The sequence below is a fragment of the Haliotis cracherodii genome, unplaced genomic scaffold (genome assembly GCF_022045235.1).
Source record: "Haliotis cracherodii isolate W230 unplaced genomic scaffold, xgHalCrac1.p SCAF_24, whole genome shotgun sequence".
In the NCBI taxonomy this organism is placed as follows: Eukaryota; Metazoa; Mollusca; class Gastropoda; order Lepetellida; family Haliotidae; genus Haliotis; species Haliotis cracherodii.
Genome location: NW_027266280.1, coordinates 4087155 through 4101280, shown reverse-complemented (window position 1 = coordinate 4101280; position 14126 = coordinate 4087155). Strand labels below are relative to the sequence as shown.

The window sequence follows — 14126 nt, the reverse complement described above, 5'->3', positions numbered from 1 at the left end:
GAGCGTCCGCCCGGACACCGGAAGGTCGAGGGTTCGATCCCTGACCGCGTCAAACAAAAAGACGTTTAAGTGTTTGTGTGAGTTGGGTTTAACGCCGCTTTTAACATTATTCCAGCTATATCACAGCGTGTCAGCTTAATGTGGGAGGATAGCCCGAAGTTATGCAGGTCTCGGACGTTTACCACTTCGGTGAAACCCAAGAGCACAGGTATGGTGCTGATAAACCTAGAAACATAATCGGGGTGAACCGGGATTTGAACCCATAATCATAGGTTTCTGGCGTACCCAAGGGACGCAACTCTGCACAGCGAATTGCGGCGCCTCAGACAACTGGGCCACCCGTGCCCCTAAAAGACGTTTAAAGATGGTATTTGTTGTTAATCTCTCCCCCCCCCCCCCCTCTCTCTCTCTCACACACACACACACACATATACTCCCTCTCTCTCACACACACACACTATACTCTCTCTCTCACACACTCTCACACATATACTATTTCACACTCAGTCTCACACATACTCTCTCACACACACACTCTCACACATATACTCTCTCTCACACTCTCACACGTACTCTCTCTCTCTCTCTCTCCCTCTCACACACACACACACGTGCATGCTCTATAAGTGCAAGATTTGGTCAGCTCGGAGTCAGTATACTGTGTCTGAGTTGGGGATCCATGTTAAACTGCGGCATGGTAACTCATTCAACCGCCACTATAAAACCAGCGTAGGGTGGGACCAGAGACCATCCAATATTATATGGTACTTTTATATCGTACCTTTCTTCACGCGCCTTGTGGCGAGATCGCACGAAATGACACAAGGTGTGTGTAAAAAGAAGGAATCATGTGGAAAAGAACCGGAATTTGAGTTAAAGATTTTGTTTCTTTACAGAGCTAAATATAGAAACAATATTAGGGGCTGGCGGATGCCAAGAAACATGCTGTACCTCCCACCAAGGCGATGTTCAATTATAACATCGACTTTGTGCCATGCCAACTGAGTTACATCAATCAATTGTCACTATGAAGTGTAAACAGCAGGTGTTCTCGACCACGGACACCGGATCACGGCGGTATCAAAGTACATGTAAAGGGGTGACAGCTGGCCTTGTTAACAGTAAATCATTAATGACTTCTCCGATCAAATGACGGTGTAAACCTATCGCTAAGCTGTTAATTTTACGTGAAAAATATCTTTGTATTTATACAGTAAAACAGCTTGGGGGTGCACGTACGAGGGGACTTTGTGGATCGGGTGGTTTAGACTCGATTATTTATAGGCCGTCGTGATATAGTGGCGTAAACCAACTAGCAACTAAAATTCATTGTTTCATCTTTTGAACATCACTATTCATCACAATACCAGCATTTTCTCGGAAAACAGCAAATGGCATTTTAAATACTTCAGTCAGTGATGAATATGTTACGAAGTGAAAAGACCCGTGACGATTCCGGTGTAGAATAGGTCTTCAGCAAGCCATACTTGCCGTAAAAGGCGACTAACGGTATCGGGTGGTCAGGCTCGATGACGTGGCTGATACATGTCATCGATCCCAATTGCGCGGATCGATGCTCATGATGTCAATCACTGGATTGTCTGGACTCGATTATTTTACAGACCGCCGTCATATAGCTGGAATATTGCCGAGTGCGGCGTTAAACAACAAACAAACAAACAAACAAACTAAGTGAAAACCGCCATCGTTAATAACTAGTGTGCAGGGTTATGGTCGTTTTTTAAATTTCTTGGGATTTGTTCAAATGAGGGTACAAGAGCATAACTTTGTATCCACAAATCAGGCCAGTGTTGAACGGGTGCCTTTCATATGCTGGAATTAAATGGGGTATTTTTATCTTTCGTTTTCACAAGGCAACAAATTGATGGCTGGGCTTGTATCCGGTTCCAAAAATTTCCGTATTTCTCCACAGAACTTTTCAAATATACTCTTCAAAAAAAGAAACGCAATACGAATATTTTTGGCCATAAAAGCAAGATTAGCGGACCAACATGTGCAAAATGAAGAGCTTTTATGTGTTATAGTGTCAGTGACATATTTCCCGGATAAAAATGATCACAACAAGGACATGCAAACCCTCAGTCGGGAAACACGTACGATTCGGAAAAACGCACCCAGTGCATTAATAAAGGGCCATGGATCTGCACGCACTGAACGTGCATCAGCACTATGAACGGTATTTATGTGCAGGGATTTTGGTTGCCTGACATCTGCGTCAATCGAACAGTGACAGTTCGAACATGCCAAGATTAACAGAAGGGCAAAGAAACAACGTCATAGGCCGCTTGCAGGCAGGGGAATCCCGATCGGCTGTAGCCAGGGTTTTGAATGTAGCGCCCAGCACCATCACAAGGCTATGGGATAGGTTTCAACAGCATGGGTCAACACGTGATCGGCCAAGGTCGGGATAACCAAGAGTAACCAACCCCGCCCAAGATCGCTACATCCGACTGCGCCACCTGAAAGGACGACCATAGCCACCTCAACCGCATCCCAAATACACGGACTGCGCAGAGTCTCCGATCAGACCGTACGAAACCGTTTAAGAGCAGTAGGTCTACGAGCAAGACGTCTTGTTCGACGCGTCATATTGAGTAGACAACATCGTCAACAACGACTGCATTGGTGTCGTCAACACAGGGGATGGCCTCAACTGCGACGGAGAGATGTCTGGTTCAGCGACGAATCATGATTTCTCCTCCGTCGAGGGGATGGAAGAGCACGGGCCTACAGACGTCGAGGAGAACGTTACGCCGGAAACTGCGTACAGGAAGTGGACATGTTTGGTGGGGGTAGCGTTATGATGTGGTTGACTACTTCGTATCATGGCAGGACAGGTTTGATCCATATCCAGTGCAACCTTACGGCTCAATGATACATCAACAAAAATTCTCCTACCACACGTCCTCCCAATTACAGCCAACGGCAATGGTGTATTCCAGCAGGACACCGCCCGACCGCATACAGCACGGATAATAAGAGCCTGTCTACACAACAACAACGTTGATGTTCTCCCTTGGCCCTCCAGATCCCCGGATTTGAACCCGATAGAGCACCTGTGGGATGAATTGGATAGACCGCTACGCCGACGTCAACCACAACCCAAGACGTTGCAGCAGTTGGCTTTTGCGTTGCAGGCCGAGTTGGCTACCATTCCCTGGGATGTGATTCGCATACTCGTCTCTCCCATGAGCAGGAGATGTCAGACAGCTATCGATTCCAAGGGGGGACATAGGCGTTATTGTTGGTAGCTGACCTTCACCTTGGGCTTTTCCAATGTACCGATAACTGAGATGACTACAATCCATAACATTTTGGCTCAGTACCTTGTACGGTTCCTTGTATAAATGTATTTTCCTACCTCATACAAATCTGGCTTTGCGAATCTTTTTTTGAAGAGTAATATACTGGGTTAGTTACGACTGGTGCCTATCGATTTCACAGAAATATAAGATTTCAATTCAATGGCTCTTCTTCATGTTGAGGGAAAATGTGTTATTTTTAGAAAATATCCACGTAAACAAACAGATTTTGTACAGCAAGACGACTATTAATTTAACTTTGCCTTTAAGATTGATAAATGGCCGCCCGAATAACACGAGTGGGCGCGAATGCTTATAATGGTTGATTGACGTTGAGATTTTCCACTGATCCAATGTCCACCATGTGTTGAACGTTTCAGTTCGAGCCTCCAACGTTTTATAGAATTTCTTGAGTATGATTCTAGTGTCGTGTCTACATTGGGTTGGCCATCTGGTGGATCTCTAGGATCTCTTGAGTATAATGCTAGTTACGTTTCTACACTGGACCGTGACAATGTAGACATTGGGTTGGCCATCTGGTGGATCTCTAGGATCTCTTGAGTATAATGCTAGTTACGTTTCTACACTGGACCGTGACAATGTAGACATTGGGTTGGCCACCTGGTGGATCTCTAGGATCTCTTGAGTATAATGCTAGTTACGTTTCTACACTGGACCGTGACAATGTAGACATTGGGTTGGCCACCTGGTGGATCTCTAGGATCTCTTGAGTATAATGCTAGTTACGTTTCTCCACTGGACCGTGACAATGTAGACATTGGGTTGGCCACCTGGTGGATCTCTAGGATCTCTTGAGTATAATGCTAGTTACGTTTCTACACTGGACCGTGACAATGTAGACTTTGGGTTGGCCATCTGGTGGATCTCTAGGATCTCTTGAGTATAATGCTAGTTACGTTTCTACACTGGACCGTGACAATGTAGACATTGGGTTGGCCATCTGGTGGATCTCTAGGATCTCTTGAGTATAATGCTAGTTACGTTTCTACACTGGACCGTGACAATGTAGACATTGGGTTGGCCATCTGGTGGATCTCTAGGATCTCTTGAGTATAATGCTAGTTACGTTTCTACACTGGACCGTGACAATGTAGACATTGGGTTGGCCACCTGGTGGATCTCTAGGATCTCTTGAGTATAATGCTAGTTACGTTTCTACACTGGACCGTGACAATGTAGACATTGGGTTGGCCACCTGGTGGATCTCTAGGATCTCTTGAGTATAATGCTAGTTACGTTTCTACACTGGACCGTGACAATGTAGACATTGGGTTGGCCATCTGGTGGATCTCTAGGATCTCTTGAGTATAATGCTAGTTACGTTTCTCCACTGGACCGTGACAATGTAGACATTGGGTTGGCCACCTGGTGGATCTCTAGGATCTCTTGAGTATAATGCTAGTTACGTTTCTACACTGGACCGTGACAATGTAGACTTTGGGTTGGCCATCTGGTGGATCTCTAGGATCTCTTGAGTATAATGCTAGTTACGTTTCTCCACTGGACCGTGACAATGTAGACATTGGGTTGGCCATCTGGTGGATCTCTAGGATCTCTTGAGTATAATGCTAGTTACGTTTCTACACTGGACCGTGACAATGTAGACTTTGGGTTGGCCATCTGGTGGATCTCTTGAGTGTAATGCTAGTTACGTTTCTACACTGGACGGTGACAATGTAGACTTTGGGTTGGCCATCTGGTGGATCTCTAGGATCTCTTGAGTATAATGCTAGTTACGTTTCTACACTGGACCGTGACAATGTAGACATTGGGTTGGCCATCTGGTGGATCTCTAGGATCTCTTGAGTATAATGCTAGTTACGTTTCTACAGGGCCTACCTGGATCAGAGTGTACCTGGATTAGGGCTTACGTGGATCAGGGTGTACCTGGATCAGGGTGTACCTGGATCAGGGCTTACCTAGATCAGGGCTTACCTGGATCAGGGTGTACCTGGATCAGGGTGTACCTGGATCAGGGCTTACCTAGATCAGGGCTTATCTGGATCAGGGTGTACCTGGATCCAAGACGGGCACAGCATAAGTACTTGTGGCTTTGACCTTTTTGAAAGCGTTCAGCTCTGAACTCCAGATTTTCTTAAGTCTACATTTGTACTCTGCCCGAAGTTTGCCCTTGATATGGGTATTCTGAAGTTTGACCCTAATCTGCACCCCTAAGTACGCATAGGCCTGACCTTCCACGAGATGGTCAATAACTCCGTACCACAAGTATTATTATCAATATTGTTATTATTATTATTTACAGATTAAGATAAAAAAAAATGCAGTAAAGAGGGTTTGGGTGATCTTGGCACAGTCAGGCCGGTTATTATTATTATTATTATTATTATTATTATTATTATAAACAGACAGTTTTCTCCCAAACGAGTGCCACTTGATTAGACGGCTATTTCTAGCGCGGTGACGTTCGAACTAGACTCAAAACGAAGCTGTGGACGATGGGTCCTGGGTACCCATCACGAGTGAGTGAGTGAGTGAGTGAGTGAGTTGGGTTTAACACTGCCTTGAACAGTATTCCAGTTATATCACGGTGTATCAGCTTGATTTGGGAGGAAAGCCCTGCGTGATGTTGGTCTCAGACATTTACCAATTTGGTGAAATCCACGAGCACGGGTATGGTGCTGACAAACCTAGAAACATAATGGGTAGTCATCATAAAATGTGTCAAGCAAGCAAACCATCTGAAGGTCATGGGGTTGCATTCATTTGTTTGTCCTGGCTGATACTAGATGTACTTTTTTGTAGATCTGTGTCTAAAGTCTTACAATTGAGTATACATCACGCCCATATTGAATAAAGTCAATATTAGGAAAAAATGAGACATATTTAGTAAAAATATTATTTTATTGTTTTGGGTATCTAAAACAATAATGAAAACATGTTTGTGTAGTTGTCCTATAGATTATGAAAACAAATACAAACAAACAAACATATGAGTAATCAAGTGTATGTTAATACAATATTGTAATTTAAATTTTCATTAACAATTCATTATATGCATAATTGTTCTTCATTTTCTTATTGGGGAAAGGGGCTGGGTAAAGCGCTGGGTAAAGCGCTGGGTAAAGCGCTGGAATTCGCTGTGTTGAGACCTGCATCACTGCGGGCTTCCCTCCCCACATATCAAGCTGACAATACTGTTCTAGACGGCGTCAAGCAAAACTCATTTACTGGTTTTCTTATTGTGGGGAGTATGTATATCTGTTGACGAAAGTTCACCAAAAATGTTTTTAATGTTTAAAAGCTATTAAAAAGGGTTCCTGTGTCACAACACGATCGAAGTATGACATTGTACCTGTGTACTGACGTATACCGGAGATGTAGTGCTAAGTGAGTGAGTGAGTGAGTGAGTGAGTGAGTGAGTGCGTGCGTGCGTGCGTGCGAGCGTGCGTGCGTGCGTGCGTGCGTGCGTGAGTGAGTGAGATCAACGCCTCTTTGAACAGTATTCATATCACCATGTTTTAGCTTGATGTGGGAGGAAGGTGTTAGAAGTGCATTACTTTGGTGAAGAACCCAAGCACGGGGATGGTGCTAACAAACCTAGAAACATAATCTAGAGTTTGTATATTACACAGAGATGACAACTAACAGAGAGTGCTACCAGTGAACATCCAATAGCAAAGAACCGAATTGTGATGCTTCTCTATCACGTCTTTTGACGTCACGTTGACCTTGACCCCGATTTGTGATCCTAGGGTTGGTACATACATACATACATACATACATACATACATACATACATACATACATAATATAGCACAACAAAACCTGATATCACGTTGCATGAACCATCACTCTACAACTCATTGGTTTTTGTCAGTGTTCTCTCAAAAACGTCTTGATCATATTCCCAACAATGTTTCCTTGCCGTAATAGATATACCGCAGAACTTGTCCAAATGTATTGTTAAGTTTCTTGATATCATCCGGTGATTTTGGAAAGGATACAGATGGCGTATCCATCCAGATATGCATGGCGTAGTTGTGTCGCCAGTTGAAGTTACTTTTATTAAACATGGCGTCCCTTTCAAACCAATTTGGATTGTACAGTCTCTTCGATTCCAAGTTAACAGTTGAGGGATTCTCCAACCACAGTTGCTTAGCTTTCGCCATGGAGTTGGCATTATATGGCGAAATGGTGTACTTCTTGTAGTCCTTGTACCATCTGGTGATGAAGGGGGAGTGTCTCTTGGCAGCTATGAAGGCGTTTCCCATCCCCGTTCCGTTGTCAAGGAGACCAAGTGTGATGTCATGAACCCTGAGTGGATCTAGAGACTGTAGTACGACCATGTCCAGATCGAGGTACACACCGCCATTGGCTGAGAAACAAATACACGAAATGGGTGAGGAAATTGTGTTTAACGACGATGTTGGTGACAGACAGTATTCTGGAGTGGGGCTAGAATTCTTTTTATTTTTTTTTTAAATAATGTGTTCAGGAAAGCATAGGAAAAGATGATTTTGTGTCTGATTCTACACGAAAATAAGATTGGACATGTTGGGTGATGAATGCAGTAGGTCTCCTCCTCCCCCCCCCCCCCCCCCCCCCCCCCCCCCCTCCAAAAAAAAAATATAACAAAAAAGAGATTAAAATATTAAATGGAGGGACTTTTACCAATACTATAGAGTAAAGCTCGAATACTGGGATACTCGACATGCATATCGAGTTACCCTTAGACTGTGATGGTAAATAGTGTTTCTATTAACAAACAACTGTCTGTTCTTGCATTAGTATCTGTCGGTGTAGGAGGTTCAAATGACTCCCCAGGCTCAGACGACCCTAGACTCTTAACAAAATAAATATATTTACAAATTGGTATATTCAGCAATTTATGTTTTTATTTGCTATGCAGTACTAAATGTTTTAACTATCCCTCCCAAACAAATGAGTGGCTCTGTACACTAAAATCTGTCATAAGAACAGAATAGAGTAGAGTTAATAACAATGTCTTCTACCCTTTTGTTCGCGGCTTGATAGTTGTCACTGACCACGCAGAGCGGATACGGATCGGGAAGATGTGCAATGAAGGGTGTGACACCTCCGCAGAAGCCGGGGCTATTGGTGGACATTGGGAGAGACAAACCCCTGGGCAAGATATTGGAAAGGTAACATAGTTTACGTTAATGGACGATACTGTTTATTGGCCCAATAGAATGTGCGTTGTAGTGATAGCAGCGATAAAAAACCTAACACTGTTCTGTGCATAGGATAACTTGATTAACTCGGGAATATTTGATAAAATCTGTAAGTTAGAAACAGCTAAAATATCTCAGATGTAAAATGATGGGTTTCAATTCCAGAACACTTTCAAAATTTCAAAATTCTTGCAAGGCAAGATTTAAGGCAAGTCATTCGATGCAAAACTGCACCTGAAACATTACATAATCTATCACAACAGGTGCGACATACAGTAAAGTACGGTTATAACGAACTCAAAGGGACTAATAATTTTAGTTCGTTTTAACCGTAGTTCGTTATAAGCATGTATACAGCATAACTACAGCAAATAGTCGGGACCAAAAAGTAAGTTCGTTATATCCGTCAGTTCGTTATAAGCGTGTTCGTTATAACCGTAGTTTACTGTAATTGTGATTGTTCAGAACATGTCATAAGTTACCAATCGAATGCGGAGGACAGAATAACACACCATTATTTGATCAGGAAATACACGTTGTGTTGTTTGTTTATTGGTGTATTTGTTGATTAGCGCCGCACACAGCAATATTCCAGCTTTATGACGGCGGTGTGTAAATAATCGAGTCTGGACCAGACAATCCGTTAACTCACATCGTGATTATCGATCTGCGCAGTTAGGATACGATGATATACATCAAGCAAGTCAAGCAAGTCAGCGAGGCTGAACCACCCGATCCGCCTTAGTCGCCTCTTTCGACAAGCATGGGTTGCTGAAGACCAATTCCTGACCTGGATCTTCACGGGTCGGGATTATTTTTATCCAATTAGACATTTGAAATACAAATCCCCTATCCACCCTTCAACGTGTGGGCGCTGACCTGGATCTTCACGGGTCGGGATTATTTTTATCCAATTAGACATTTGAAATACAAATCCTCTATCCACCCTTCAACGTGTGGACTTATTAATCTCGTTCAATGTAACATATTATCTTATTATAAGCAGCGGGCAACATATTCTAAAATTGTAATATTTGCTGTATATATATACCTCGAGAGAAATCGACTCAAACACAGCATGTAGCAAAAAAGAGCTACGAATCGAATTCTGAGAATAAAAGTGACCATTTTTTGCTTAAGTTTTATTTGTCATTTTTTTTATTGCAATAAATTTCTTGAATGAATATATGTTTTTATTAGTTTTAAAAGTATATATATATTCGGTTTGATTCCTTTGGATCAACAGACACAAATATGTCCCCCCCCCCCCCCCAAGTAAATAATTAATTAAAGTATTAGAGTAGTTAGAACCAAACAAAATCAGATATTTTGTCAATTTATTTTTTGTGTGTGAAAGATAATTATTAAGCCAAAGTTTGAAGTTTTTTAGTTTTATTTTATTCCCAAAAGACATGGTTGGTGTTCTCATTGACAGCATTGCTAAAGCTACATACACTGTTGTCTACAAGATTCATTGTTGATAGTTCCTTCTTTGTGTAGATCATTCCTGTCTTGAAAATCTAAAAGTTTTACATCCTTCAGTTTAAATCTATGTACAGCAAATATTTTTTTCCAATTAAACTCACAGTCAAACATTGATTGCCATTTATCACAAACTTTAAGATCATATTCAGTTGATATTAATGTATCATGAAAGATTCTAGCGCCCTTTTTACAGGTTTCATCGGATCACTTAAGCAACTGTTTAAATACAAGTTATTAAAATTTATTTTTCTAGTTTTCTTGATTGTTGTTTTCCATGAGTATATTGTATATTGAAAATTAAATATCTATAGTCGAATATTGTACCTTTAATCGGATATTTTAGAGTCCGTTTTTCAAATGACATCAATCCGTTTTAATTGCATATATCTTTAATTCAGTAAATTCCATTATTAGCCCATTACTTTACGTAGTGTTGTTTGTTTAGTTTATTAGTAATCTTCTGGATATTAATAGTGCCAAGGCCGCCTCCGTGGTCTAGTGGTAGGGCGTCCGCCCGGAGAGCGTAAGGTCTGGGGTTCGATCCCCGGCCGCGTCATACTGAAAGACATTAAAAGATGGTAATTGTTGTTACCCTGTCTAGCGCTCGGCATTAAGGGGCTAAAACAAGGACTGGTCGGCTCGGAGTCAGTATACTGTGTCTGAGTGGGGTATTCATGTTTAACTGCGGCATGGTATCTCAGTGAGCTAGCACTATAAATCGGCATCAGTCCGGACTAGTACAAGCAGCCGCGCAAACACGTGCATGCACGTCGCTATATAAGTGCAATAATCTTGGACGCGACGTTAAACCCAATTTCACCTCACCTCGTGAGTGAGTGAGTATGGTTTTACGCCACTTTTCGCAATATTCCAGCAATATCACGGCGGGGGTCACCAGAAACATTGTACCCATGTCGGGAATCGAACCCGGGTCTTCGGCGTGACGAGCGAACGCTTTATCCACTAGGCTACCCGACCGCTCCCACACCTTAATAATGCCACAATGGTTGGCCTGTTACAATACATTCAATGAGAGTATGTATACTCTCTCTAGTTCCAACGCATTTGTTAACAATGTGGGAAGCCCATTTTTGGTGTCCCCCGCCGTGATATTGCTGGAAAATTGCTATAAGCGTCGTAAAACCATACTCACTCACTCCACTATACGACTGGAAGCAGTATTTGGCCGAGCAGCCGTCAATCGTGGTGAAACACACTGGGCCATCTGGCAACAGCTTTGCTTGTAGATAAATCTATATGGGGGCCTAGTGTTGTCATCAATATATACACCTGACGTCAGAATGACAAGAATTGGTGTTGTATTTACATGATTGAAAAAAACCTGTTTTCTATAAAAAGTCCAGGGGGGGGGGGGGGGGGGGGGGGGGGTGGTCGCAACTGATAACTGGCGTTTCGCGTGGAAAGGAAGAATCATTTTCAATTGATCAGGGGATTGCGGCTAGGCTATTAAATGTGTTCACCATGTGCCACGTCCACACGACACAAGCACTTCAATCTCAAGTTGTGATTTTACTTACGTTCGTTTGGCAGTGGCTCGTTGTGAATTGTCTGCATTGACTAACCAAAAAGCACTCACTCAGTCACTCACATGATGAATTTTGTCTACATTCAATCACCTGGAGGCCCGTGAAGATCCGGGTTAGAATAGGTCTTCAGCAACCCATGCTTGCCGTAAAAGGCGACTATGCTTGTCGTAAAAGGCGACTAACAGGATCGGGTGGTCAGGCTCGCTGACAAGGTTGACGCATGCCATCGATCCCAATTGCGTGGATCGTTGCTCATGTGGTCAATCACTGGATTGTCTGGTCCAGACTCGATTACTTACAGACCGACGTATGGCTGGAATATTGCTGAGTGCCACTTTAAAATACAAACAAACAAAACTCACCTAGAAGCAGTTGAAGTCGGATGATATCGGACATGTGGGTCCTATGCTTGACGGTGACGTTGTTAAGACGTCGCGGCGGGTGCCTGTAGATGACCCGTACCCCCAGTTCCTTCACAGCTTTATTCCACCAGTGACCCCCCATGGCCACATCACTCACAACATATATACCCCACGGCTCCACAAACTTCTTTGCGCTCAAAAAACTTATATAGTGCAAGAAAGTAGGCTCCTTTATCCCAAGAGACACGTAGTAAACAATTTTGGGAACGAGGCTGCCGCCATGTTGATTTACGACATCCAGGTTGTTGCTTTCTGGCAGAAGACACGTCACGTTTTCTCTCGTGTTGTTTTGGGAACGGAACCATCTGCATATGACGTCACTGATTCCGGCCTGCTCGTCACACAACCATTGTGGTTCCATGCATGAGGCTGACCGGTCTACTTCGTGAAGCAGGTGATAGGAGCACGCGTTTGACCAACTGACGTTAACGTCAACGTCTCTCAGGAATTGAAAGTTTCGTACGCGGCGGATGGCACTGTTTCTCAGCAAGGAGGACATGTTGTGCATATAAATGATTATGCACGTGACACAGCACAAGACCAGGTATCTGATATATCTTCTCATGGTAAGTGGTCTGTAGTTCCTACAGCTTGAAACGTCACGTTTCTCCGACTCGCTTTACTGCAAAACGAGTTATATATAAATAAGTAATACGATAAGTTCTATTTAAAATACATATGCATCTCACTTAAATGCCAGCGATACCAGAACCAATCGAGCCACGATCAGACAACCCAGTGGTTGATAGTATGAGCGACGTAGGATACGACGACAAACAACCTGATGTCACATTTGTAATGACCCGATCTTGATAAGTCGGCTCTTAGGACAATAATTGGGTGCCGTGGGCTTATTCTGTCTCAAAAGAGACTTTTAAAAAAGTAAATGAATATCCATAACATCTGACCACAACAAAATAAATTGAAATAACACAGCAAACCACAAACCACGATAATTTCAATAACATGCTGCATAGATCAGAGTAATATTATTGTTCAGTAATATACACCTTGATTCCATTGTCACAGGTCTTTATTATATGAAGCCTTGAGTAGTTTGTAAACTTTATAACTTGCAGCAACATACGTCGCATGAATACTTGGTGAGTGATTATTATCATTATTATTATTATCATCATCATTATCATTATCATTATTATTAACCTTATAAATTCCAACAGTTTTCTCCCAAACGAGTGCGACTTGATTAGACGGCCATCTTTAGCGTGCTGACATTCGAACAGTACTCAAAACGAAGCTGATGTCGATGGGTACAGGGAAACCATCAGGAGTGAGTGAGCGAATAAGTTGGTTTTAAACCGCTTTGAACAGTATTCCATATATATCACGGCGTGTCAGCGTCATGTCGAAAGGAAAGCTCGACGTGATAAATACCACGTCTTGGCGAAACCCACCATCACGGGTATAGTGTTGACATGGCACGAGACAGAAACAGGTCGAATCTTGGTTTCGAACCCACGATATCAGTTTTCGGGCCCGCCTTTAGGCAGCGGGTCTGTCTTCGACGACTGGGCCACCCGAGCCCCTTGTGATTACTGAAAATAAGGAACATTAAAGAATAACATTGATCGCAAAGTGCTCTATACCTGCGTGTAGAAGACTGTCAGGTCTTCAGTTGTGGCAAGGGGAACAGCTGAGAGACTATCTCATAAACGTCCTGTGTCGAAGCGATGGAGTGTTTAACTTTCGGAAATGTGTCTCGCCCGAAGGTTAATCATGCCCAACACAGTAAGTTCAATGGGACCAGAGATTGATAAGCGGCACAGGTGGCGCTTCAGATTACAGTGGGGAAACTAACGGGAATCAATGGTCCGCCCTGTTACAGTCTCTGCAGGTATCGCTGCTCGACTCTTCAAGGTGAGGTAAATGTTGTATTGCTTTATTGATGTAAATAATCGAGTCTGGGCCAGACAATCATGTGCATCAATCTACACAATTTGGATACGATATTATGCATCAACCAGGTCAGCGAGCCTGAGACCTGATCCCATTAGTCACCTCTTTCGACAAGCATAGTCGCCTCTTTCGACAAGCATGGGTTGCTGAAACCAATTCTAACCCGGAATCTTCACGGGATGTGAGTTAAATGAAGGATTGGGACACAGCATATGTTTTATTCAGCGAACATGTTTTTTTACAAAATCGGGAAAAGAT

At 42.9% G+C, this 14126-nt stretch overlaps 1 protein-coding gene across 1 annotated transcript; it reads right to left on the bottom strand.

Moving 5' to 3' along the window:
• Nucleotides 1-6404: 6404 nt before the first annotated feature.
• On the bottom strand, nucleotides 6405-13685 carry LOC139472432 (uncharacterized). The gene is made up of 3 exons (XM_071254909.1): nucleotides 13559-13685; nucleotides 11892-12573; nucleotides 6405-7680 (listed from the first exon to the last, which is right to left on the bottom strand). Exons 2-3 carry the CDS (start codon nucleotides 12514-12516, stop codon nucleotides 7205-7207), a joined length of 1101 nt encoding a protein of 366 aa, XP_071111010.1. The 5' UTR covers nucleotides 12517-12573; nucleotides 13559-13685; the 3' UTR covers nucleotides 6405-7204.
• Between the last annotated feature and the right edge of the window lie 441 nt (nucleotides 13686-14126).